The sequence below is a fragment of the Salmo salar genome, chromosome ssa26, assembly GCF_905237065.1.
Source record: "Salmo salar chromosome ssa26, Ssal_v3.1, whole genome shotgun sequence".
In the NCBI taxonomy this organism is placed as follows: Eukaryota; Metazoa; Chordata; class Actinopteri; order Salmoniformes; family Salmonidae; genus Salmo; species Salmo salar.
Window position 1 is genome coordinate 20475718 of NC_059467.1, and position 24796 is coordinate 20500513.

A 24796-nucleotide genomic window follows, 5' to 3' on the forward strand; every position below is an offset into this window, starting at 1 on the left:
TCATTTTGACAGCTTCGCAATCCAGTCCAGTCACAAGCGTTGTAGCCATCTTATTGGGTGTCTATGAAATACTGAGTACAAGAATATTCACACAAAACTCCCCCCCATAAAAAAACAACAACTTCAGAAATTGTTAGCATTTTTATTTGCTCTAAATTCTTTAACATTGACATTTGGCCTTACAGCTGTGATCCCCTGTGGTCAGTGTTGACAGTGCTTTTGCACTTCAGAACCCTCAATTTTCCAACAAGTGTTCTGCAAGCATTAAATGTGTATCTCCAAACTTGACCTAACACATTGATACTCCACAGAGCACAAAGGTACAACATAACATTAATCCCAACATGGTACTTCAGATCAAGCACTTAAATTTGGCTTCCAGATGCAGCTTTTGAAGTACTCAGTCTCTCCTAATGTCATTACTCTGGGTGTAACAACATGCATAGTGGAATAAGTGATAGAAGTGAACCGGTACATTGAACACAGTAAGTAACCCAAATTTCCATCTAAAAAGGAATTTCCTACATTCCTGTTTAAGACCATTTGCATAACTGAATAAATATGTGCACTGTTGATCAATATCAAATTGTGTCAAATGAAGAGCACAATTGTTATACAATAACAGTGCTGAGTGCACCAATGGTGTGAATTAGTGGTAAAGTAAAACAAGGTAAAGTAAAACAAGGAATATAAACTAAAAGTAGGGGCTAAAAATCAGTAAGTACCATAATTAGAAAATAGTCAAATAAGTCATTTCAAGCAATAAAACTGTACATTTGCCAATATTATTTTCACCTTCTCATGATTCAAACAACCACCACCATTACCAGTAGTTATTTCATACAGCTTCACTTCTTATTCATACAGCTTCACTTATTTCATACAGCTTCACTTATTATTTGGGATTTGTCTTGTTAATATCAGGTGAAGGAGCAATGAGGGCTCATTAGAGAAAACAGATTCCAACTGTTTACATGTCTCCACTTCAAACCCACTCTGAAACACATCAACTGACTATGGTGAATAGACATGCCGATTGTCTGAGCATCAGTTCAGGCGGCGTCCAGCCATTAGCAGCATCAGTTCAGGCTGTGTGGGTGTACAGTAATGATAGGACAGGTATCCAGCCTGCCCAGCGGTTCTTTTCTGCCCACAGCGCCAAATCATACATGTCCAGAAACGGATGCATTTCAATGCCAAAGCCATCAAGGAAAAAGTTGATTGATGAATGTCCACAAATGTATTGTCTCAAACGGTGAAGACATTTTCCAGTGCCTGTTCCCTGGCATTTTATTGGTGTGTTGTGTGATTGAAGATCATTTCCTGCAAGAAGGCCTAATATTAAATAGCCCCGTCTGTCCTTCTCCTTTCACTATTCATGATTTGGTTATTATTCATTCTAGAAATAATGCAGTACCTTACCAGAAGGTCTCTAGAAATACAACTAAACTATATTAAGTGATACAAATAAAGCGATAAGTGTCTACCACAGATTTAACTCCTCCTCATAACTCCTTTTTTCCTTCGCAAAGTGTCATCAGCACTACATCAATGTCACTACAAAATCATATTCCACTAACATTCTTCTACGTACTCAACTGAATCTAAAACTAGACAGTGAAACTGGAAATCAAAATTCACTTCCTACAGAGAGCAACCCTGGCAAACCCCTGAAGAAATGTGCAATTTAAGTAAAGATGAATAATCTTGTGCAAAAACAAACAGCCACATCATCACATTCAACTGAGCTAGCCTCCGGCCTCTAGCATGATAGGACATCCCTTCTGGACTAAAAACACTGATTTGAGTGAGAACTTTAGCCACGGGACCTCAGAGTGCCTCATTGGCCAGAGTTTCAGTGGAGAGCCATATCTTTGCCCCATTCAGGAACTTGCTGAGAGGAGTGCCCAGGATGCTGCGGCGGCACATGTTCCCCACGGGAGAGAAGGGGAAGGAGGAGCTGAGGTACTCTGGAGTTGAAGAGGGCTCGAGGGTGGAACAGGCCTTAAAGTACATCCTGCTGTGGTCTGATGGGGGGGCGCTGGGGTTGGAGGTCGGGGTGCTGGCCGGAGTGGCCCCCTTGTACTGGCGTAGCTGGCTCTGCAGCTTCTCTACCTCATCAGCCAGCTGGGAGAGCTTGTGGTATGCGGTTACAGGGCCGCCCTTGGGGATGCTGGCTTCAGGGACCCAGCGCAGGAAGTAGAGCCTCCACAGGGCCAGGTGTGAAGGCAGGAGCTGGGGGATGAGCATCCCCTGTAGGTCTGCGGGCCGAGAGACCCAGTCCCTGAAGAAGCGCTCTGTTGGGCTCTCCACCACTTCTCTGATCTGGGAGAAGTCTGATTTGAGCCGCGGCACCAGGGAGTTCCGCCTGGTCAGGGTGAGGCTGTCATGGCCGTCCATCAGGATGTTCCTCAGGGAAGAGGGCATCCCTCGGAGTGTAGAACTGTAGTTTTTCTGGAAGAGAAAGGAACACACTCATTTACAAGTTATTTAGGGTTAGGGTTAGTTGACAACTCTCTCTTTCATTGTATTCATTTGCATTCTCAAACAAAGCGAGCAAACTGACCTTGGTGCGTCTGAAGGACTTCACTGCTCCGTTCTGAACACAGGTGGCACCTTTTCCAACATACATGGGGTTGTTGAAGAGGGCCTGGTCTTTGGGGGTGAACTGCTGTGACCAGTCCCAGACAGGGGGGAAACGCAGGGCCTTCTCCTCCCCCAGAGGGATGCACTTACTCTTAGCAAAGTCCTGTAGAGGAGGACAGGTAAGGTTACTAATACTGCACACAGCTGCACACAGATCTGAGCTGTATCATATCAGAGGTGGGTTGACGGAGTTCAATACAACCGCAACTATGTTAAGGGGGAACTTCCTGTGTTTGTGGCTTTTTGTGTGTGAGCTCCTCACCATGCTGTTCTCAGTGCGCTGCTGGGGACAGTTGAAGAGGAAGGTGCTGAAGACAGGGATCCACATGCTGTCACTGAGCACAGTCAGATATGTCTCAGTGAACTCAAAGGCTGCTGGGTACTGATTTATAATCTGCCACACACAGTCCAGGAACAGCTGGAACAGAGGAGACTGAGGGGATGTAGGAGAGGAAGAGGGGGAAAGGTAGAGAATATTGTGATTAAGGGCGGCAGGTAGTCTAGCGATTAAAATCGTTGGGCCAGTAATCAAAAGGTTGCTGTTTTGACTCCCTGAGCCGACTAGGTGAACAATCTGTTGATGTGCCCTTGAGCAAGGTACTTATCCTGAGAGACTTACAGGAGCAATTAAGGTTAAGAGTGTTTGCTAAATGACTAAAATCACTGGGCACAAAAACAATGACAACATTTCAAAGTACATCTCCATGTCAAGCTCCATGTCAAGTATGCAAATAGACTAAGCCTACCTCCTCTTTGTCATTCTTCTTCAAATGGTTGCACCGGTCGAGGAAGCGATGGCCAGCCATCACCCACTCCTTCTGCACCAGGCTCTGGAAGCCAGTGAGGCTACGGAAGTGAGGGTCCAGCATCAGTTGTACCAGAGAGGACACCACACAGCTCAGGTCCCTGTCTTCTTCCTCTGGAGAGAGAAGAGAGGCGAAAGAGAGAAGAGAGAGAGAAAAGAGAGAAATACAGGTCAGACAGACAGACAGAGACAGACAACTAAAGAACAAAACCATGTATTTCGTTACCTTGCAGAATGACAGACACATGTTTTCCCTCCAGCAAGTAGACTACCTCGGCTGAATGCTTCAGGAAGGCCCTGGAGCCAGGAATATGAAAGGATACAGTTGACTTTACTCTAGGTACAAATATGTAACATTTACACATACATCTTAAGTTCGACATTCATTAACTCTGACCAAAAGTTGAGTCCAACCAAAATTATCCTGTACTTCTTCATGAATTATTACCACCATTAAAAAATGTAAATAAAATGAGTAATATATATATACCAGATGGTAGAGAGAGAACCAGCAGGAACGTTTATCAATGCTAGTACTTTTCTAAATGAAACTTCATGCAGGACAGCGGCAATGCCAGTGCAAACAGCACGGTGAGCCAACCTTCTGGGCCAGTGGCGTCTAAATATTTGTACATACCTGACATACTCCAGCCATCGAGAGCTTTCCATGGACGACAGCCACTTCTCCTCAGACTCCTCAAAGGGCTCTGCACACAAACAAACACACAGTCAAACATCCCAAGAGCTTTCAGAATCCCTAAGAGCAGCAATAAAATCCTAAAAACAACAAAGTGCCTTCATAAAAAAATGAACAAATAGATCACAACATTTATTTGATTGACTGATTTCAATTCCTCCGACTTACCGATGACACAGATCTGCCGCACTTTGACAAAGGCAGCCTGGATGTCCTGGATGTTGGGCAGGTTCTTGTCCAGGTCGGACTTGAGGACGTCACTGCGCTGTGGGTGGCTCTTTGTTATGGCACTACAGATCCTACCACAGCACAGAGCAGGAAAAGACTGTTGGAAATGGTCTTAACAGCAATGTTTATTTGACAAGCAGTTTATTTACTTCTCTTTGGTACTGCGAGTCTGGACAGAATAGTTTGGCAATCTCACTTGTCAGTTATGCCAAAATAACAAATCACAGTGCTGACATGATAATCACACTATTTGAAAGGAAATTGAAAACATATGATGGTAGTAAACAATAAGAAAACATCAACAAATATAAATGGATTCATTGATATTCCATTCAGTCTTATTATACCTCTGGTCCAGCTTCCTCTGCTGCAGTGGGTCACTGATGCTGGCCATGCGCACCAGGGCACTCCCGTTGGGGTGATTCCAGCACCACAACTAAGGAAACACACACAAACACACACCACCTTATCATGTTTCAGCAGTCACACACAAACGGTCTCCCTCGTTCTCTCACTTACAAACACTCACATACGCTCAAATGCATAGTCACTCCTCTCAAAGCACTTAACAAATCGGAGTCATTAATACTTGATAGAAACAGTCGGTCTAGAGAATTCTGTCTAAAACAGCATGAAAGGCTTTTATTTAGCAAAAGCTGTTGTTTTTGGGGATGAAAGAGGCTGGCCACTCACAGGGATGCGGTGAGCAGTGAAAAAACATAAGTACTGCTTCAGGTCTTGATCCGCCAGGGACACTGGGACCACAAAGTACTCTGGGAGACTGGAGAGAGAAATATAAGAAGGAAATATGCATTACAGAGATGCTCCAAATGGCAAAAGGTTAACATTTGATGTCACTGAGTCAGGCGTCATATTAGCCACAGCAGATTCTGAATGGTTCACCACAATATGAAAAGAAATAACTCTGTGGCAGCAAGTGAAGCAATTACTACATTTCCATCTCAACAAAGATTCTATTACATAAAGTGTCAATGTAAGCCATTACCTAAGTGTGTTACATAAATTATTACCATTCTGCCTGATGAGGATTATGACACTCTAATGAGCTATGTTAATCATAATCCAAATCTGGTAATAATCCATGATGTCATTTAGAAAATGAGCTCAGGCCTGCAGTAACCCTCCCTCCCCACTCCCCTAAACTATGTGGGCCCCACCTGGATGAGACGATGTAGCCCTCGTTGATGGAGCACACCCTCCACTCTGCTGCACCTGTTCTCTTGATCTCTCTGTCCCATTCAGAGGGCCGGTCAAACAGGGGCATCTGCAGTCCTCCTCCGGGATCGACGCCATTAACTCGCTCCCCTGCACATGTAGCAGTGAGTTCTTGCTAATTAAGGACACACACCTGCTTGCTGTATTTCCTTCAACTCAAACATTGCAACAATTGTAAATATCTGTTGATGCCCCGGTGTTCCAACAAAACTCAACTGATCACATTGTTCTGTTAACAGTGTATTCGGCATGTTTTCCTTTAGGTTCCTGACATGTCAAGACATGTACAGTGGGGATGCTATTGATAGCTAGAACAGTTTGGCAGGCCACGGGGAATAAGGGTGTTTCAAAGCCTTTTCACTCAGAACCAGATGATTAAGTAGTGTACTGTGTACCTACCCAAGGATCCATAGTATTGCTTCCCTACGTACTCAAAGCCAAACAGCAGCTGGGGATCAGCGGGCTGGGAGTAGTGAGCGATGGCCAGGCAAACCTTAAATCACAGGGTGGGGCAAACACATGACTTCAAAAGGAAGGAACTGAACAGGTCCAGGCAAATATACAGTACATTCAGTGCCTTTGGAAAGTATTCCGACCCCTCGACTTTTTCCACTTTGTTACGTTACAGCCTTATTCTAAAATGGATAACATTCATATTTTTTCCTCAGCAATCTACATACAAACCCCATAATGACAAAGTAAAACAGGTTTAGATTTCTTCGCAAATGTATTAAAAATAAAAAACAGAAATAAATAAATATATATGTTTTTTTCCCCTCAACACAATACCCCATAATGACAAAGCAAAAACAAGTTTTTAGAAATCTTAGCAAATAAAAAAATATATATATACTTGTTTTGCTTTGTCATTATGGGGTATTGTGTTAAGGTTGTTGAGGGGGGAAAAAACGATTTAATACATTTTAGAATAAGGCTGTAACATAACATAAAATGTGGAAAAAGTCAAGGGGTCTGAATACTTTCCGAATGCACTGTAGGGCCTAGTTATACGAGCCTGGAAGTTTTCCTTTGCTGCTTTTTGACTGTAACGCCTTTACAGCCTTTATATTATACTAGGGAAATTGTTTCCATAGCTAAGGCTGGCAGTGAGGACTAGTAAAGAGCAGAATAAACAACCTCTGAAGAATCAAAACAGTTGCTTTGTGAGGTGTTAAAGTTCATAGTAACCATTGTTATGTAAATGCAGGCTGAAAAGTAGCAGTGGCCTGGCTTTGGCCCCAGGTGAGAGCAGATCTGCCGGAGCCATGGCCCAATGAGACATGGGTGCCGGCACACATAGATGGAAACAGAAAAGTCTTAGACTTTTTGGTAAAACCCTGCGGTAAATCCTGTATGGAAATGCACCACTTGTCAGGTCAGGGAGTCTGGAAAATCTCATGGCCCCAACAATACAATCTAAGGGAGATGGTCTGCTAGAATCTTTAAGATGTGACGGCAGATAATTCTGTACTGTGAATGGAGACAGGTTTCAGTGACTCCATAGGATATTCTGTCCCTTTTCAATGAGTTGTGTCTTTGAAATGCACTCTGAGGCACGTTCTGGCTGCCTCGGAGTCTGCTGACCACGGCCAGAGTGTTTTTCTGTTCACCTTTTACAGGAGTTGTTTTTATTCATTTGGAGGTGATGATTTTATTGGCTAAAGACTCAGGAATCTGCTTGGGAATTTTCAATAACACTTCAAGCTGTGCCCCTTGTAGCCAAGGCCTCTACCTTTACTACAAGATCCCACCATTTAAACAGCAGAATGTATTATTTAGCCCAGACATTCTCAACAGCTGAGGCACTAAGTCATGTTTTCTGCACCTTGAAGGGTATGTCTCACTATTTCTAATAAAAGGCAAACGTTGAAAAGCAAGGGCAAACATTTGAAAGACTTCAACCATGGAACCATACTCATGTATTTGTAAGTGTGCCTTGGGACTATCTGGGTAGCTAAGTTGCTACAAGCATTCAGACTTAAGCGTGGCAGCCAGGATTTCAATTAAGTGAAACCTAGGAAAGCAAACCTTAGCAGAACGCCTATTTCTATTGGGATAGAGGGCTGAGTCTGGCGTTTGGAGCTTTCCATCGGTGGCAGTGGCATAGAATTACACAATGCTGTCCATTCATTGGAGGAGCTGCGACTAAAACACAGGACACAAGGAAGGAAATGGTATGTATGCATGCATGCATGTGTGTACGTGTGTGTGTGTATGTATGTATGTATGTATGTATGTATGTATGTATGTATGTATGTATGTATGTATGTATGTATGTATGTATGTATGTATGTATGTATGTATGTATGTATGTATGTGCCTGTGTATATTTGAGAGACTGCTCCCAACTCTGTAAATTCCTTTGGTATAATAAGCTATTATAGAATGGCTTCATTCCATATGTCACAAAGAAAAACAAGGACCAAGCCCTGGTTTAGCTCCCCACAGTAATTACACTGTGTGTCCCCATATAGAAATAGGCACAGGAAGTGCAGTTAAATCCCACTCCGTACCATTCCAATACTTACAGCAGAAACACCCATTCATAAAAAACACCATGTGTAATCAGAAACAACCAGGAGACACAACAAATCAAATTGTCATGAGTTACCAAACCCCCCCAAAAAATAAAAGGCCCTGGAAGGCAGAGTAGCCAGGTAATGTTAACAGTTACTTCTTAGTTCAATATCTTTCAGGTGTGTGTTGAGGCCCTTCAAGCGCTACCTCCCCCTTTCTCTGACAAACTGCTCCCATGTGGCATGCACCATGCGCTCTGGCTGGAGATCTAAGGTCACGTGTGTACATAGACGCAGGCTGTCAGGAAGATATACTGAGGTCTGCGGTCTCCCTGCCACGGCCATGCAGAGGACTCAGGGCTGCTGCTAAGAACTCTTGGAGGCCTTACTCCACATAACACAGAATTCCCTTTTGGACCAGAACCTGAGGTGCAACAGCATCTGTGGTTGCAGAGTGATCAGAAACTAGAAGGCTGAATGCATGTTTTGTTCCCTGGATGTTTTTTGTGGTGACTTTAAAACCTCTCTATCCGGTTCATATGTTCCAAGGGGCTTGCAGGTTATATCCAGGGTGGCTCCTTCTCCCTCCTACCCGGTTCCTTCTCTCCACTACCCTGCTTGCTTCTCCCCCCTAACCTGCTCGCTTCTCCCTTCTCCCTCCTACCCTTCTCCCCTTCTCCCCTCCTACCAGGCTCCCTTCTCCCTCCTACCCGGCTCCCTTCTCCCCGGCTCCTCCTACACGGCTCCTTCTTCCTCCTACCCTGCTCCTTTCCTACCCGGCTCCCTTCTCCCTCCTACCCGGCTCCCTTCTCCCTCCTACACGGCTCCTTCTCCCTCCTACACGGCTCCTTCTCCCTCCTACACGGCTCCTTCTCCCTCCTACACGGCTCCTTCTCCCTCCTACACGGCTCCTTCTCCCTCCTACACGGCTCCTTCTTCCACCTACACGGCTCCTTCTTCCACCTACACGGCTCCTTCTCCCTCCTACCCGGCTCCTTCTCCCTCTTACCCGGCTCCTTCTCACTGAACACAGCATCACATTGTCTAGAATGAGCTCAACAGGCCCACAGGGCTCGGTAACACTGTATATAGACTTTCTTTTTTTATATTGTGTTATTGACTGTACGCTTGTTTATTCCATGTGTAACTCTGTGTTGTTGTTGTTTGTGTCGCACTGCTTTTCTTTACCTTGGCCAGGTCGCAGTTGTAAATGAGAACTTGTTTTCAACTAGCCTACCTGGTTAAATAAAGGTGAAATAAAAATAAATAAAAATAAATACTCCAGGTGAATGCTCTTACCAGGCCTGTTTGTTGGCTTTGCTGTCAGAAATAGAAGAGGGGAGAAGAGGGGTGGAGAGGGGAGGAAAAGCACAGAAAGGAGGATACAGGGCAGCCTACAGGGTAGCCTACATCGCCCCAGAAGGGCCTCCTCAGTGTGTTTGTCAATGGGGTTACCATACACATACAGTCCTGTTCGGTTTTCTGGGAGAGGACATAGTACACATGGCATTCTTACTCATCCAAAATAAAGGATTAACTAGTGTCATTGGCAGCATGTTTGCTCTCATACTCACATAATGGGACTTAACGCTGATAATCATGTAGGCTAGCAAGAGATGATTAAAAAATATTTAAATCTGACAGTGGCAGTCTTTTGGGAACAGCTATACTGACAGCAGAGGCATTCCACTCCACAGTGAATTACCAGTGAAATCCTCTTAGAAACTAATTACATTACATTTAACTAATCCACTGTAGTGGTGAGGCAGAGTTGAGTTGGAGGATTACCATGCTAGATGGCTGGTATCTAGCCTCAGGTTCAATTCAAGAGTCAACACCATGTACATTTATATAGTGTTTATACATCAAAAGTGTCCATTTTGTTCAGAAAGCTTATATCGCAAACCTTCTTGGCGCTTTGGGGCCCAGCCTCATCGAAGCGGAACCTGATGATTCGGAAGTCCTTGCAGTAAAGGATGAGCTCGGTGGGATTAAACTTTAGCTTCTGGTTGGAACACAGAACCTTCTGCTTCCCCTTAGCATCGTTCACTGAGAGGAACAAACACAAAACACCTTTATTTAACCAGGTAGGCTAGTTGAGAACAAGTTCTCATTTACAACTGTGACCTGGCCAAGATAAAGAAAAGCAGTGCGACACAAACAACAACACAGAGTTACACATGGAATAAACAAGCATACAGTCAATAACACATTAGAAAAAAAGAAAGTCTATATACAGTGTGTGCAAATGGCATGAGGAGGTAAGGCAATAAATAGGCCATAGTAGCGAAGTAATTACAATTTAGCAAATTAACACTGGAGTGATAGATGCGCAGATGATGATGTGCAAGTAGAAATACTGGTGTGCAAAAGAGAAGAAAAGTAAATAAAAACAATATGGGGATGAGGTAGGTAGATTGGATGGGCTATTTACAGATGGGCTATGTACAGCTGCAGCGATCAGTTAGCTGCTCTGATAGCTGATGTTTAAAGTTAGTGAGGGAATTATAAGTCTCCAGCTTCAGCGATTTTTGCAATTCGTTCCAGTCATTAGCAGCAGAGAACTGGAAGGAGAGGTGGCCAAAGGAGGTGTTGGCTTTGGGGATGACCAGTGAGATATACCTGCTGGAGCGCGTGCTACGGGTGGGTGTTGTTATCGTGACCAGTGAGCTGAGATAAGGCGGAGCTTTACCTAGCATAGACTTATAGATGACCTGGAGTCAGTGGGTCTGGCAACGAATATGTAGCGAGGGCCAGCCGACTAGAGCATACAGGTCGCAGTGGTGGGTGGTATAAGGGGCTTTGGTGACAAAACGGATGGCACTGTGATAGACTGCATCCAGTTTGCTGAGTAGAGTATTCGAAGCTATTTTGTAAATGACATCACCGAAGTCGAGGATCGGTAGGATAGTCAGTTTTACAAGGGTATGTTTGGCGGCATGAGTGAAGGAGGCTTTATTGCGAAATAGGAAGCCGATTGTAGATTTAATTTTGGATTGGAGATGCTTAATGTGAGTCTGGAAGGAGAGTTTACAGTCTAGCCAGACACCTAGGTATTTGTAGTTGTCCAAATATTCTAAGTCAGAACCAGTCAGAGTAGTGATGCTGGTCAGGTGGGCGGGTACGGGCAGCGAACGGTTGAAAAGCACGCATTTGGTTTTACTAGCATTTAAGAGCAGTTGGAGGCCACGGAAGAAGTGTTGTATGGCATTGAAACTCGTTTGGAGATTAGTTAACACAGTGTCCAAAGAAGGGCCAGATGTATACAGGATGGTGTCGTCTGCGTAGAGGTGGATCAGGGAATCACCCGCAGCAAGAGCGACATCATTGATATATACAGAGAAAAGAGTTGGCCCGAGAAATGAACCCTGTGGTACCCCCATAGAGACTGCCAGAGGTCCGGACAACAGGCCCTCCGATTTGACATACTGACCTCTGTCTAAGAAGTAGTTGGTGAACCAGGCGAGGCAGTCATTTGAGAAACCAAGCCTGTTGAGTCTGCCGATAAGAATGCAGTTATTGACAGAGTCGAAAGCCTTGGCCAGGTCGATGAAGACGGCTGCACAGTACTGTCTTTTATCGATGGCGGTTATGATATCGTTTAGTACCTTGAGCGTGGCTAAGGTGCACACAATATTAGGGCTAATGTATAAGCAAATAGTAACAGTAGTTGCCTGGTCCCAGGTCTGTAAGCCTAATGTTTTTTTTAGAGAAGTTGGGCTAAAGCACATACAGTACAGATCTGGGACAACACTAGTATAGTGTGGGGTAATGTACATGTGGGAAGTGGGCAGCTGAGTGACCAAAGATTCCACAGAAAAACTGATTATCTATGTCACCACAGAGCTTCAGAGAAATTCAACCAAGTAGGAAGTGAAATTGATCCTCCAGACCTGAGCTGTCTAAAAACAAATGAGGAACTTCATTCTTCATGTTCGGATGACCCTTTATGGGGTAATACTCTAAATATACTTATGTTATTCTGAATACAGAATAGTCTTTTTCAGAGGTTCCTCGAGTATTACATATGGTAAAACATTTTCCATTATAAACGCAACATGTAAAGTGTTGGTGCCATGTCTCATGAGCTGAAATACAAGTGCACCTTGTGCTGGGGACAATAAAAAGCCACTCTAAAATGTGCAGTTTTGTCACACAACACAATGCCACAGATGTCTCAAGTTGACAGTGTGCAATTGGCATGCTGGCTGTAGTAATGTTGTCGTGGAAAATTACTAAATTAGACATACTATGCTGTTTTGACTTAGATAACTGTCCATTGTTATATGATAGTGTTTTTTCCACTGATGCAGGCTTGTTGTCTTGTGGGACAGTTATAAGTCTCGGTGTACAGATAAGAGCTGGGTGCGACCGCAGTATGTGACATCCCGTTTGTACTATCTGTAGGAACTCCTCTGTATGGAAACTTGCAGGAAAGAACAGACAATGGTGGCAACGTCAGCTATCTACAGAGACAAACTAAACACCTTTTATACACTATGTTCCCCACCCGTTTGCACACATCTGCTAACTGCCACATAAACAAAGAGGTTGAACTTTTCTATAAAAGCTGAGAGCCAACTCTGTTCATAGAGCTTTCAACTCTGACTATTAGTGATGGTTGATTGCTTCATTTTTGCAAATCTTGTAATAAAATTGTTGTTTGAAAGAATCTGCAGTCTCTCTTCCTCTGACAATTTGGCGACAAGGACGGGACGACTAACTCCGTTTGCTGATTGCTCCTGGGGAGACCGAGGTTGCGTTAGACGTGGCAGGGAGCCCCACACTCCGACTAAACAGAGCAGAAACGGGACCCGCTCGGACCGGCAGGGAGCGTCAGTGAGTGGATACGTCATTCAGAAAAGACAAAATACATTTATTGAGTATGTATGTAGTATGCTTATTGGTCTTAAGATACAAATTCATTGATTTGACAAATGTTGAGCAATGTTATAAAGTAATGACTTCAAATAAGTTACGTTATACGTTATGTTGGCTGACAATTTGTTAGTTATGCTATCCTTAAGAACCGCACAGCATTACAACAGTATGTACCGGTATGTTAGCTAGTTAACGTAACCTAACGTTAGTTTGCAAATTATACATCGAACTTGATAGGCAGTATATTAACTATAATCTAACTAACTACCCAACGTTTATTAACCTGATTATTCACGTCATTCTTAGCTAAGTGGTATAGTCGTTTTTCGTTCTCAATGGACATTGTTAATTCTGGCTATTGTTGCCAGCAGCACAGTTACAGTCACAAACACTTTGGATAACCAGCCCTGCTTGGGTGAGTAAAATAGTCAGAGTGAGGTGTTCTCTTATTTGTGTCTGGAAGTAGCTAGCTACTTTACTATTTATATTTTTGACAACTTTTACTTCACTACATTCCTAAACAAAAGTATGTACTTTTTACTCTACCTTTTCCCTGACACCCAAAAGTACTCGTTACATTTTGAATGCTTAGCAGGACAGGAAAATGGTCTAATTCACACGCTAATCAAGAAAACATCCCTGGTCATCCCTACTGCCTCTGATCTGGCGGACTCACTAAACACATGCTTTATTTGTAAATGATGTCTAAGTGTTAGAGCGTGCCCCTGGTAATCTGTAAATAAACAAAAAACAAGAAGATGGTGCTGTCTGGTTTGCTTAATATAAGGAATTTGAAATGATTCATACTTTTGATACTTAAGTATATTTGATCAATTACATTTTCTTTTGATAGTTAAGTATATTGAAAACCAAATACTTTTAGACTTTTACTAAAGTAGGATTTTACTGGGTGACTTTCTCTTTAACTTGAGTCATTTTCTATAAAGGTATCTTTACTTTTCCTCAAGTATGACAATTGGTAACTTTTTCCACCACTGGTGAAATCCATAGATTAGGGCCTAATTAATTTATTTCAATTCACTGATTTCTTTATATGAACTGTAACTCGGTAAAATCTTGAAATTGTTGCATGTTGCGTTTATATTTTTGTTCAGTATATAATGATCTTAGAACCAGAAGGGGATGATTTGCATGTTTCCATGGCACACCAGGAATCTAATCTTGGCCTGTGTACCACCACCTTCACACACCTTCACTACCTTACCAGACAAGGATAAGACCAATGCCTCTTCTCGGTTTGTGGTGGGTGGAGTGTTGGGTCAGTGTTTTTGCCAAGCCAAGGCTCTCATAAAGGACCTTTGTTGAGGGCGTACTGAGTAGAAAACATTGCTTCATGCTTTATCAGCTCAGCACAACAGCGCCACGCTCCCAGCCATGTCAGCAGAGAGCGAGGCTATGAGTTACACAAACAAGGTTAATCCGGAACAGGCTTTTCAGCCAGGGCCCTCTGTCTGGGCTATGACCTCATCTATGTAGATACTAGAAATGGATCGGTGACCAGGGGGAGCAGGCAGGCAGTCACCAAAACTGGTTTAAGTCAATGGTGTGTGTCAAAAATCAGCCTGGTATCAGCCTAAACACAGAGACTGGGGTCAGCCATATGGGACGTGATTGGATCTGAGAGGTCCGACTGGTCCCTCAGCCATCAGAAAAAAAACATTCATGGGGATTTCAAAGGAGGAGAGCACAACCTGTCCATTGTGCATTCATAATTCAACAGCTGGGTGTAGATGAAGCATTACAGCTGCAGCGGTCCAAGAAGTGTGGGGGTCTTACAAAATCCATTATATCGGTCATAAAGACAGAATCGTGGGGGGCAATGCGTTTCATAGGTAATTTATTTTACACAGGCTATTAAAAAAAAACATTACCTGTCAGGACCTAAACTGCTCTTTATTTCTGGACTAAAGGGACTGCCAGTGTCATATGAGTAGGCTACTTTCCACTGAGAGTTATATTTTGGTGGCGATTGCTGTTTGAGTTTGTTTGGCATCTCATCACCATGGTTAGCATAATAGCACATGGTCTTACCTGTCACCACTTGCTCCACACACGCCAGGGGAACATCGTGCTCTCCAAGCAGACGGTTGGCAACCTGGAACCTCTGAGAGAACAGAACACAGAGATCAACATGGTGAGGAGTGGAGGTACCTGGGGGAAAAGCACACAATAGTTCCAGGGAGACCAGAGGTTTTAATTGGAGCGCACCACATGTTATCAACAGCTGAGAGGAGAATATTTGAACCATCTGGAAATGCTCTGCCAGGAACACTGATGATGATACTGTCGTTTTTGTATTTCAGTGAAAAGTAATGATTAACATGGAATCAGCTGATGAATGGAGATCATTGACAACTTTCGAGCAAATGTGTGAATCTAAAAGTTACCCCATTTGCACTGAAAGGCAAATCCACAATTTTGCCATCAATGAGGACCTTTAAGATCAAGGCTGATTTCCCAGAGCAGTGCAATCCTTCCACGAGTCCTATAAACTTTTGTTTTTCAAGTAAACAGATCTGGGATGACTCACTTAAGTTGTTTAAGAGGTGAAGGCATCAAAATAAGCTTAACACAAAACAGGTGGTCTAAAAGCACAGGGTGGAAAGTTACATAAAACATCTGACACTGGAAGAAAGACACCAGTGTCTTACAAACCTTTTTGTTGATGGTTATTTCACGACAGACAACAGGCCAATCCCACATGTTGCTTATCATGTGACAGCCTTGACCACACTTTCTCCAATAAACTCAGGTGTGATCATGTAGGGCCAGTCTCCCAGGAAACAGATTAAGACTAGTCTTGGACTAAAAATACATTGTAATGGAGATTGTCTCGGATTAATCCGTGTCTGGATAACTAGCCCATAGAGCTACAGTCATTTTTGGGAGAGAGGCACACAGTGTACCACAGGAGGTTGGTGGCACCTTAATTAGGGAGGACGGGCTTGTGGTAATGGCTGGAGCGGAATCAGTGAAATGGTATCAAATACATCAACACACGGTTTCCATGTGTCTGATGCCATTCCACTCTCGCCGTTCCAGTCATTATTATGAGCCATCCTCCCCTCAGCAGCCTCCAATGGAGTGCACTCACATTGAAAATATACCTGCTTGGGGAGGGCATCATGGGTGATGAAGGAAACCTTGAAGTTGGTGCATATCAGCTTCCCCCACAGGTCACCATGGCTGCCATCTGCTCCGATGCACTTCCTCACAAAGCTCACTTCGTTCACCACAATCTCCCCTGAGGATGACAAACAGGAAGTAACATGAACCATGACATTTAGGTTTCAAAGAAAAGAGGTAGAAAACATAGGCCTAAAATGGACAGAAATTGAAGGTGTGAGTGTTAACCAAAGTTATTTTAAGTCTTATAGCAATGAAACAAAACATGGGCTGATGGCTGAGTAATATGACATGAATGAAGCTTGGGAAAATGTGCTATGGAAGTGGAATGATCACATACATACTGAGATGTCTATCTCCTAGTCTCATTCAGGATTCTGCCATCCAGCCAGAGGCATCCTGTTACGCTGCCGGAGAGTGATCTGTGCATTTCTCCTCTCAGGCCCTCGAATTGGCTCTAATGATCCCACATTCCAGTCTGAGGCGTTGGGTCAGGGTGATGGAAATACCTGTCATAGAATAGCTAGACCTCTTCATGACAGAGGAGGTCAACACAACACTGTCTGTTGCCTAACCTATAGGCCTAGTTACCCGTTGTGATCTCTACTCTTTAACCCCTCTTTGGTTCCAGTAGCATCTCAGGACAAAACACAAACACCCACAGCCTGACAACAACCTGGTGTCTGAACCAAAGAGGGTTCCCTCCATTTACAGGACTTTACTTTCCTCCTCACAAACAGATGTTTTTAATTACCTCCATAGCCCAGATGCACACAGCTCCAAGAGGTATATATTTTTCAATATAAAAAAAAAGAGCCCATGATGAGTCACATACACTGCTGACTGTTTCTACTCCAGGATCCTTCTCTCTCTCTGGCCATTCAGTGGGAGTTCACAGACTCAGCCCATGCACTACAGGCTTGCCAGGAAAACCCCATAAGCCAGAGAATGGGGATCAGGTGGGCCTAGCTGTCCTCCTCCTGGGAAAACAATCTGCCATTAAGAAAACTGAGAACTCAGCATAAACTTTCAACTGAGCCCAGCCTCAAACGGACAAAGACTGCTTTGGTTAGTAAGGCTGCTTGATGGATCGAGGTCCTCCTCTCAAGTTTTACATCCAGATCAAAACCCCTCTTCATCAAAGACAGGTGTACCCAGTCCTAAACTAGGCCTTAACTTTCTAGACTAAACCATTCATGTTGTTTTTATTGATGTTGCCATTTCCTGTGTCACTGAACAGGGACCTAAGAGGTCTGACAGTAATTAGCTCTCAACCTCGCTGGCAACATTGAAGGACATGAATGTTTATGACAAACCATTGTCTCTCTTAAACACTTCAAATCTAAACAATGACCAGTTCAATGAATGCAGCTGCTACCTTTGCATAGTGCAAATATCCTGGCATTTCATGATAGATTAAGCATGAATTTACAATTGCATGAAGTGAAGACCTAAAGTAGAAGAGACTGTATGATAGACTAGTACATGAATGCAGTGCAGTGGTGATTCCCTCTCGTTTTATATCGTGGCAGTATGGTTGTGAGTGACACTACAGCATCGCTAAACTATAACAGCTGGAGCAGCTTTGCAGAGGGTTACCGTAGGACAGGCAGGGAACAGCCAAAGAGAACCAGGCCCAGCACTGTAAACAGGATCATCACATGTCAAAATGACAGTTTTTCCCTCAGAGTCAGCAAGACTTTAACCCATTCAGCCCAGCTGTAATCTGTCACTTTCTATTTAGCTGGTTCCTTTTGATGCATTCGTTTAGATTATACACTGCATTGTCTATGAGCAAATTAGAGCCTGACTGTACATTCAAATTAGAGCCTGACCGTACACTCAAATTAGAGCCTGAACGTACACTCAAATTAGAGCCTGACCGTACACTCAAATTAGAGCCTGACCGTACACTCAAATTAGAGCCTGACCGTACACTCAAATTAGAGCCTGACCGTACACTCAAATTAGAGCCTGACCGTACATTCACAGTTGAAGTCGGAAGTTTACATACACTTACGTTGGAGTCATTAAAACTTGTTTTTCAACCACTCCACAAATTTCTTGTTAACAAACTACAGTTTTGGCAAGTCGGTTAGGACATCCACTTTGTGCATGACACAAGTTATTTTTCCAACAATTGTTTACAGACAGATTGTTTCACTTATAATTCACTGTATTACAATTCCAGTGGGTCAGAAGTTTACATACACTAAGTTGACTGTGCCTTTAAACAGCTTGGAAAATTCCAGAAAATTATGTCATAGCTTTAGAAGCTTCTGATAGGCTAATTGACATCATTTGAGTCAATTGGAGGTGTACCTAAGGATGTATTTCAAGGCCTACCTTCAATCTCAGTGCCTCTTTGCTTGACATCATGGGAAAATCTAAAGAAATCAGCCAAGACCTCAGGAAAACAAATTGTAGACCTCCACAAGTCTGGTTCATCCTTGGAAACAATTTCCAAATGCCTGAAGGTACCACATTCATCTGTACAAACAATAGTATGCAAGTATAAACACCATGGGACCACGCAGCCGTCATACTGCTCAGGAAGGAGACGCTTTCTGTCTCCTAGAGATGAACGTACTTTGGTGCGAAAAGTGCAAATCAATCCCAAAATAACAGCAAAGGACCTTGTGAAGATGCTGGATGAAACAGGCACAAAAGCATCTATATCCACAGTAAAACGAGTCCTATATTGACATAACCTGAAAGGCTGCTCAGCAAGGAAGAAGCCACTGCTTCAAAACCACCATAAAAAAGACAGACTACGGTTTGCAACTGCACATGGGGACAAAGACCGTACTTTTTGGAGAAATGTCCTATGGTCTGATGAAACAAAAATAGAACTGTTTGGCCATAATGACGATCGTTATGTTTGGAGGAAAAAGGGGGACGCTTGCGAGCCGAAGAACACCATCCCAACCGTGAAGCACGGGGGTCGCAGCATCATGTTGTGGGGGTGCTTTGCTGGAGGAGGGACTGGTGCACTTCACAAAATAGATGGCATCATGAGGAAGGGGATAATTACGTGAATATATTGAAGCAACATCTCAAGACATCAGTCAGGAAGTTAAAGCTTGGTCGCAAATGGGTCTTCCAAATGGAAAAAAAACCAAGCATACTTCCAAAGTTGTGGCAAAATGGCTTAGAAACAATAAAGTTAAGGTATTGGTGTGACCATCACAAAGCCCTGACCTCAATCCCATAGAAAATGTGTGGGCAGAACTGAAAAAGCGTGTGCGAGCAAGGAGGCCTAAAAACCTGACTCAGTTACACCAGCTCTGTCAGGAGGAATGGGCCAGAATTCACCCAACTGAATGTGGGAAGCTTATGGAAGGCTACCCGAAACGTTTTACGCAAGTTAAACAATTTAATGGCAATGCTAGAAATAAACGCTGAAATAAATCCTTCTCTCTGCAATTATTCTGACATTTCACATTCTTAAAATAAAGTGGTGATCCTAACTGACCTAAAACAGGGAATTTTTACTAGGATTAATTGTCAGGAATTGTGAAAAACTGAGTTTAAATGTATTTGGCTAAGGTGTATGTAAACTTCCGACTTTAACTGTATATACACATGGAGTACACGGTGCAATGAAATGCTGACTTGCAGGTGAATCTTGCACTGTGTAGGCTACTCCTTGTATATGACGAATAAACAAACGTGAACATGTTACTTATGAATTACGCCCAAGGCTAGGCCTATTTGTTCTTGCCTGTACTCCATGTTAAACATTGTTTACAAGCTACATTATATCACCCATGTCACTGCATCACAAGTTGTTTAATGTATGCACAAGAATGTAACAATAAAACTTTATGGCCTGTGAGTCTTATTGAAGATGAGGAGTGGGGATAGTAGGGTGGAGTTCTACTGTCATGTTTCACAGCATGGATTAAGATCAGACAAGGAACAGAGACAGAGGAGAGACTGAAGAAATAGGTTGTCGCTCTTGTAATTGTGGGACCAGTCAGCAACTGCCCACCATCACCCTCATCCATCACTACTGTGTTTACTTCCAAAACTGGGTCTAATAATCTGCTGGCTTGATGAATTAACAACTCTTTTGTGAAGGCAGAATGCTGACAGGTCTGACACAAAGGGTACAGTAACTGCCTGGACTGCAGCCTTTCACCCCCACTGGACTGCAACTCTGCCAGTAAGTAACCTGGGTTACCACAACATCTAACAAACAGTACTGTGGTCATGTCATCAACCGCTTACATCATAGCACTCTCTGTTTATCACAGAGTTGGCTACTTTCAGTGCCTATTCAGATAAATGTCAGTTGGCCAAGGTCGTGGTCTATCATGTGACCAGAAGTAACACAGATTCAGAACAATCACAAGGCCTATCCTGTGTGTGATTGGCATGTCAAAAACATGTATATCCTGTAACCATACTGGTGGAAACAAACACTTCCTAGGATCTGGTTCTCCTTCTTGACTAAGTCCACAAAACCCTAAATCAAATAGGGCTATTCATGTGATCACTCCTGCCAACTGACCCAACTAACCACAACCTGCTTTGCTTCCTGGGGTTTTGAAGCTTTCAAAGCAGGCCACCTGTGTTTGTGTACAGCACCTAGCAGACCAGATCACAGTTTGGACATCTGGTGGTGAGGGACACAGGCTCAGAGACCCAACATGGTCTCCGTATACAGTGATTATCACAATCCTCTGAGTCACACGAGACCAGGGAGAAATGCCTCAGTCACAACACAAAGATGGCAGTTAAAGGGACAGATATGCTTCAGCATTCCACCTGTACAATAGTAGAGTACAGTGTGCCAGTAACACCATCACATTGCTGATGGATAGCGACACGTCATTTTGAGAAACTCATGACTTTGCCCATATTAGCCTAGCTTGTGTGATTAACGGAGCAGAACTCATGTGCTGACAAACTAAGTGGTGAAGAGAGACTGAGGACAGTAGGAGTATGTGGGCCAGAGAGGTGAGAATGTGTTTGGGAGTACAGAGAGTTAGCTTTGCCTCATGCAAACATCGCTGCTAGGCACATTTTTCCACCGCCTCAGGAGAGGCCTCAGCTCACATTCTCCTACTGAGAAAACAACAGCATCTATTACAGTACCTGTCTAACTATCATTACAGATGTCTACAGTTCAGATGAACGTGTGTCATAAAGGTGACAGTGTGTCAGCGAGGAGCCTAAACAAAACAGTCAATGTTGGTCGTCTATGTTTGGACACCAACACACACTCCAGAAACACAGGTCACATACAAAGAGAGAGAGAGAGTGTGGGGGTGAGAGAACTAGGCCTAGAGGAGGAGAAAAAGAAAAACATTCAGAGAGAAGAGGGAGAAACCCAACCAGACAGTTCACTAATTAGAGGTGGGCACCCAGCAAAGGATCCAGCCAGGGATGAAGAGAGAATCTGAGGAGGACAGAGAGATAAACAGAGAACTACAGAAATTAAGGGAGGAGGACAGATGAACAGAGAGAGAGAGAGAGAGGGGAAGATAGAAGAGAGAGGAGGACAATTGAGATGATTTGCTGAGATGAGTTAGCCCCACTGTGGTCCTCTGTCTGGTCAGTTTGGTGTGGACTTGAATGGATCATTCAATCAGAGACCCTTTTGAATGGGTCACATTCAAGTCGCATAGCAACACTACCGAGGAGCTGGGATGCCCACAAATAAAGCCAAAGTCTATCCATTCAGGGCCACCCTCACAGAGCCATGAACTAAAGATCAGATCATAGACCATAGTGTAAAATCAAACCTGAGATTCAATGTAGGCTAAACTGTTCGTAGTCAGGTTGAGGGTGAGGAGGTGACTATGGTATTTTGTAAAGCAAGGCCAGGTGGCACTGCGTGAGTGAGTCATGTTTACTTTCACTGGCAGCATTCATTGAAACACACTGGCAGAACCCAGCAATAACAATAGCTAAACCTCCAGTCAAGGAACAACCGGTATCCCTCTATAAAACATACCAGCCTCTTAAAATAATCAACTGAAATAGATAAGGGTAAAACTATACAGCCAAAGCAGGGCTATACAGTGGGACAGTTTTACTCACATATGCGCCTAAATATTGCTGTGCAATTTAAAAAAATGAAGGATTCTAGTTTTATTACATCAAATATTAGTCATTGTGCTCCTAAATGTATTTGTGTACGCAAACATTTTCCAATTTAAGTCAGTGTAGAGCCCTGCAAAGCAGAGGAAATAGCAATAGAGTGCAAGAGAGAGGTTTTGCTTTTATTTCAGCAGCGTAAGAACAACCAGGCAAGGCACTTCTATTTTAGAATGAAGGAAGGTCCATCCTCTGTTGCTTAATTATAAGGAGTGAACGCCTCAAAGGGAAATTCATCCCACAGCACAACCTCTGATTCACAACTTGTCCTCAGACTCAGATATAGGCCTAATGATACTTCAAGGTTATATGGTCAAGTGTTTCTCAATCTTGCTCCATTATATCAGTGAGCTTCCGCCTCCAGAACAGCCATGAATGAACCGAAATGCTTAAGAATGTTGTTGGCTTTTTTGCAACAATAGTTTATGGGGGGGCAACATGAATTGAGTGGAGGGTCATGGCCCCTCCCTGTACACAGATTAATGAGTGGTGGTTAGACACATATAGAGTTTTCATTATTTCCATTCTCTTTAAATGTCTCCTTGTTTATCTTAATACACTGGAGAAAAATGTAATATGGAGAGGTTGGGTGTCAGTTCAGCTCACACACAAACACTGCCAACAAAATGGAAAAAAGTAAACAAACCTGAGGCCCTGCCACGCATTAAAAATTCAAAGTTGCGAAGAAAAACACACAAAAGGCAAAAAATAGTTTTCAGTGACCGATGCTCTGTGAACAGGAAATACCCTTGTGAATCTCTTATTGTAACCTCCTTAAGACACAGTCATTAACCAACTCGCATCCTCTCTGAGCTGGGATTTGACTGCAAAATCAGGAGGCATATCTGAACCAGCCCATTGTTAACTAAGGCTAAATTATGCACAGTTAGTTGCAGTGATGAAAAGGGGGCCAGGCAGGCACCGCATTGCCATGGTGACTTGAGATAGCCCAGAGAAAATAGACTTTCAGTTGGATGAGATTACCACAGCCTAATGATGCGACAATAAGGGATGCCAAAGACCTGTGGGGAAAACCACAAGTGAGGTGCACTGATAGACAACACATTCAAAACAAGAAATTACATTTAGCTGAAGAGATATGGGAGTTTTCACTGGCTGGTCATTGAAATATCAATCATCTTCTACCTTAGCATGAGAAGAAAGACTATAGCTGGATGAGGTCAGCCTTTACTGGTTATTTTTCAGGAGCGGGATATTTTGATGGGTGGTTTAATTTATGTAGCCTCTACATATTCAGAACATAATTGTTAGTTACAAATAGAACAGTCAGAAACAACAAGCTAGCTGTGGCAGAGGGAACAGTAAACTCACCTGGAAGTAACTTGGCCTCTAACTTCTTGATAGGTGGCTGTGGAGTTTTTTTCAGATCAGTCTGCATGAAATATAAAACAGAGACAGTTTGTTAGTCTATAATAAGCTAACTAAATTATGCACAACATATAGCTAGTGAATTGAACAAGTAATCCTAGCTAGCTAACTGCTCAGTAATAGCAAGTAACTGTTAGTATACTGAGGACAGAGTAACTTTGCTAGTCAAGTAAGGTTACTCACCTGTACAGGCAGAAGGTAGGATTTAAATGTTGGTTTCAAGGGCTTCATAGAAAACATTATTAATAGCTTGAGTCCAATAACTAAAGATGATTAATGGATACTTCCAAGATTTCAGTGAAAAAAGAATGTCAAACGTTAACTAACTTGTACGTTAGCTAGCACAATAACAGCTAAAAAATAAATTGCTGAAAATGTGAAGTAGTCAACAATACAGTCAATTTTTAGAGATAGATTTCCCCATCTGGATCAGGCTGGGATTGTTGCTGTGTATCTCCTTTCGTTTCGTGTCAACACAGCTGCTGTACTGTGCTGGCGAGCTCTGGGTGTCCTCCTCGCGAGCAAGTTACTAGTAGCCAGCTAGCCTTGTAGTTAGCTGCTAGCAAGCAAGTTTTACTTCGTCAAACAACCTAGCTAGCTTTAGCTAACTAGCAAGCATTCCATTCGCAGAACTTTGCGAACGCCTCGCTGCAGACCGTGAGTTAATTCACTAATCTTACTAGAGAAGAACTCCACAACGTAAACCCTGCTGGCATACAGCAGTGACAACTTTCGTATTTAAGCTAGCTAGCAGCATTATATCCAAGGCTTTGCTATGCTTTTTGCTATGGACACAACGGCCATGTTTACATTCGGGAGGAGACAGACAGCGGAGGAGCATCGGTCTATGTTGCACCCTCAAGCACAGATCTGGGACCAACTGTAACTGACTCCTGTTCAGATTTAAGATAAAAAAGGAAGAAAAAATAAACTTAAGGGCTTTTGACCTACAACGGAGGGTAGGGAGGGCCCCAGAAAGTGCTATATCTTACTCTCTTGATTCCTCAAGCACCGTCTGGTCCATTCATTTATGTCTATTTACGACTAATTTTGATTTGATTAATCATGTATAGTATACACTGTCGCCTATTGATAATCCAATTCATATTGCAATGATTGAGTATCATGGACCCCCCCCCCCCC

The 24796-nt window shown here is 43.1% G+C and overlaps 1 protein-coding gene across 2 annotated transcripts; it reads right to left on the minus strand.

The window, feature by feature from the left end:
• Positions 1–126: 126 nt before the first annotated feature.
• LOC106587335 (myotubularin-related protein 10) lies at positions 127–24702 on the minus strand. Of its 2 annotated transcripts, none has more exons than XM_014175641.2 (16): positions 23837–24702; positions 23597–23657; positions 16138–16274; positions 15062–15134; positions 10035–10177; positions 6012–6105; positions 5555–5702; positions 5070–5157; positions 4724–4812; positions 4317–4447; positions 4089–4158; positions 3678–3748; positions 3393–3565; positions 2909–3079; positions 2567–2749; positions 127–2454 (listed from the first exon to the last, which is right to left on the minus strand). In XM_014175641.2, the coding sequence occupies exons 1-16, from the start codon at positions 23891–23893 to the stop codon at positions 1831–1833; spliced, it is 2313 nt and encodes a 770-aa protein (XP_014031116.2). In that variant the 5' UTR covers positions 23894–24702; the 3' UTR covers positions 127–1830. The 2 variants fall into 2 exon arrangements, with proteins under 2 accessions (XP_014031116.2, XP_014031118.1); XM_014175643.2 differs by having other exon boundaries at positions 16125–16274.
• Between the last annotated feature and the right edge of the window lie 94 nt (positions 24703–24796).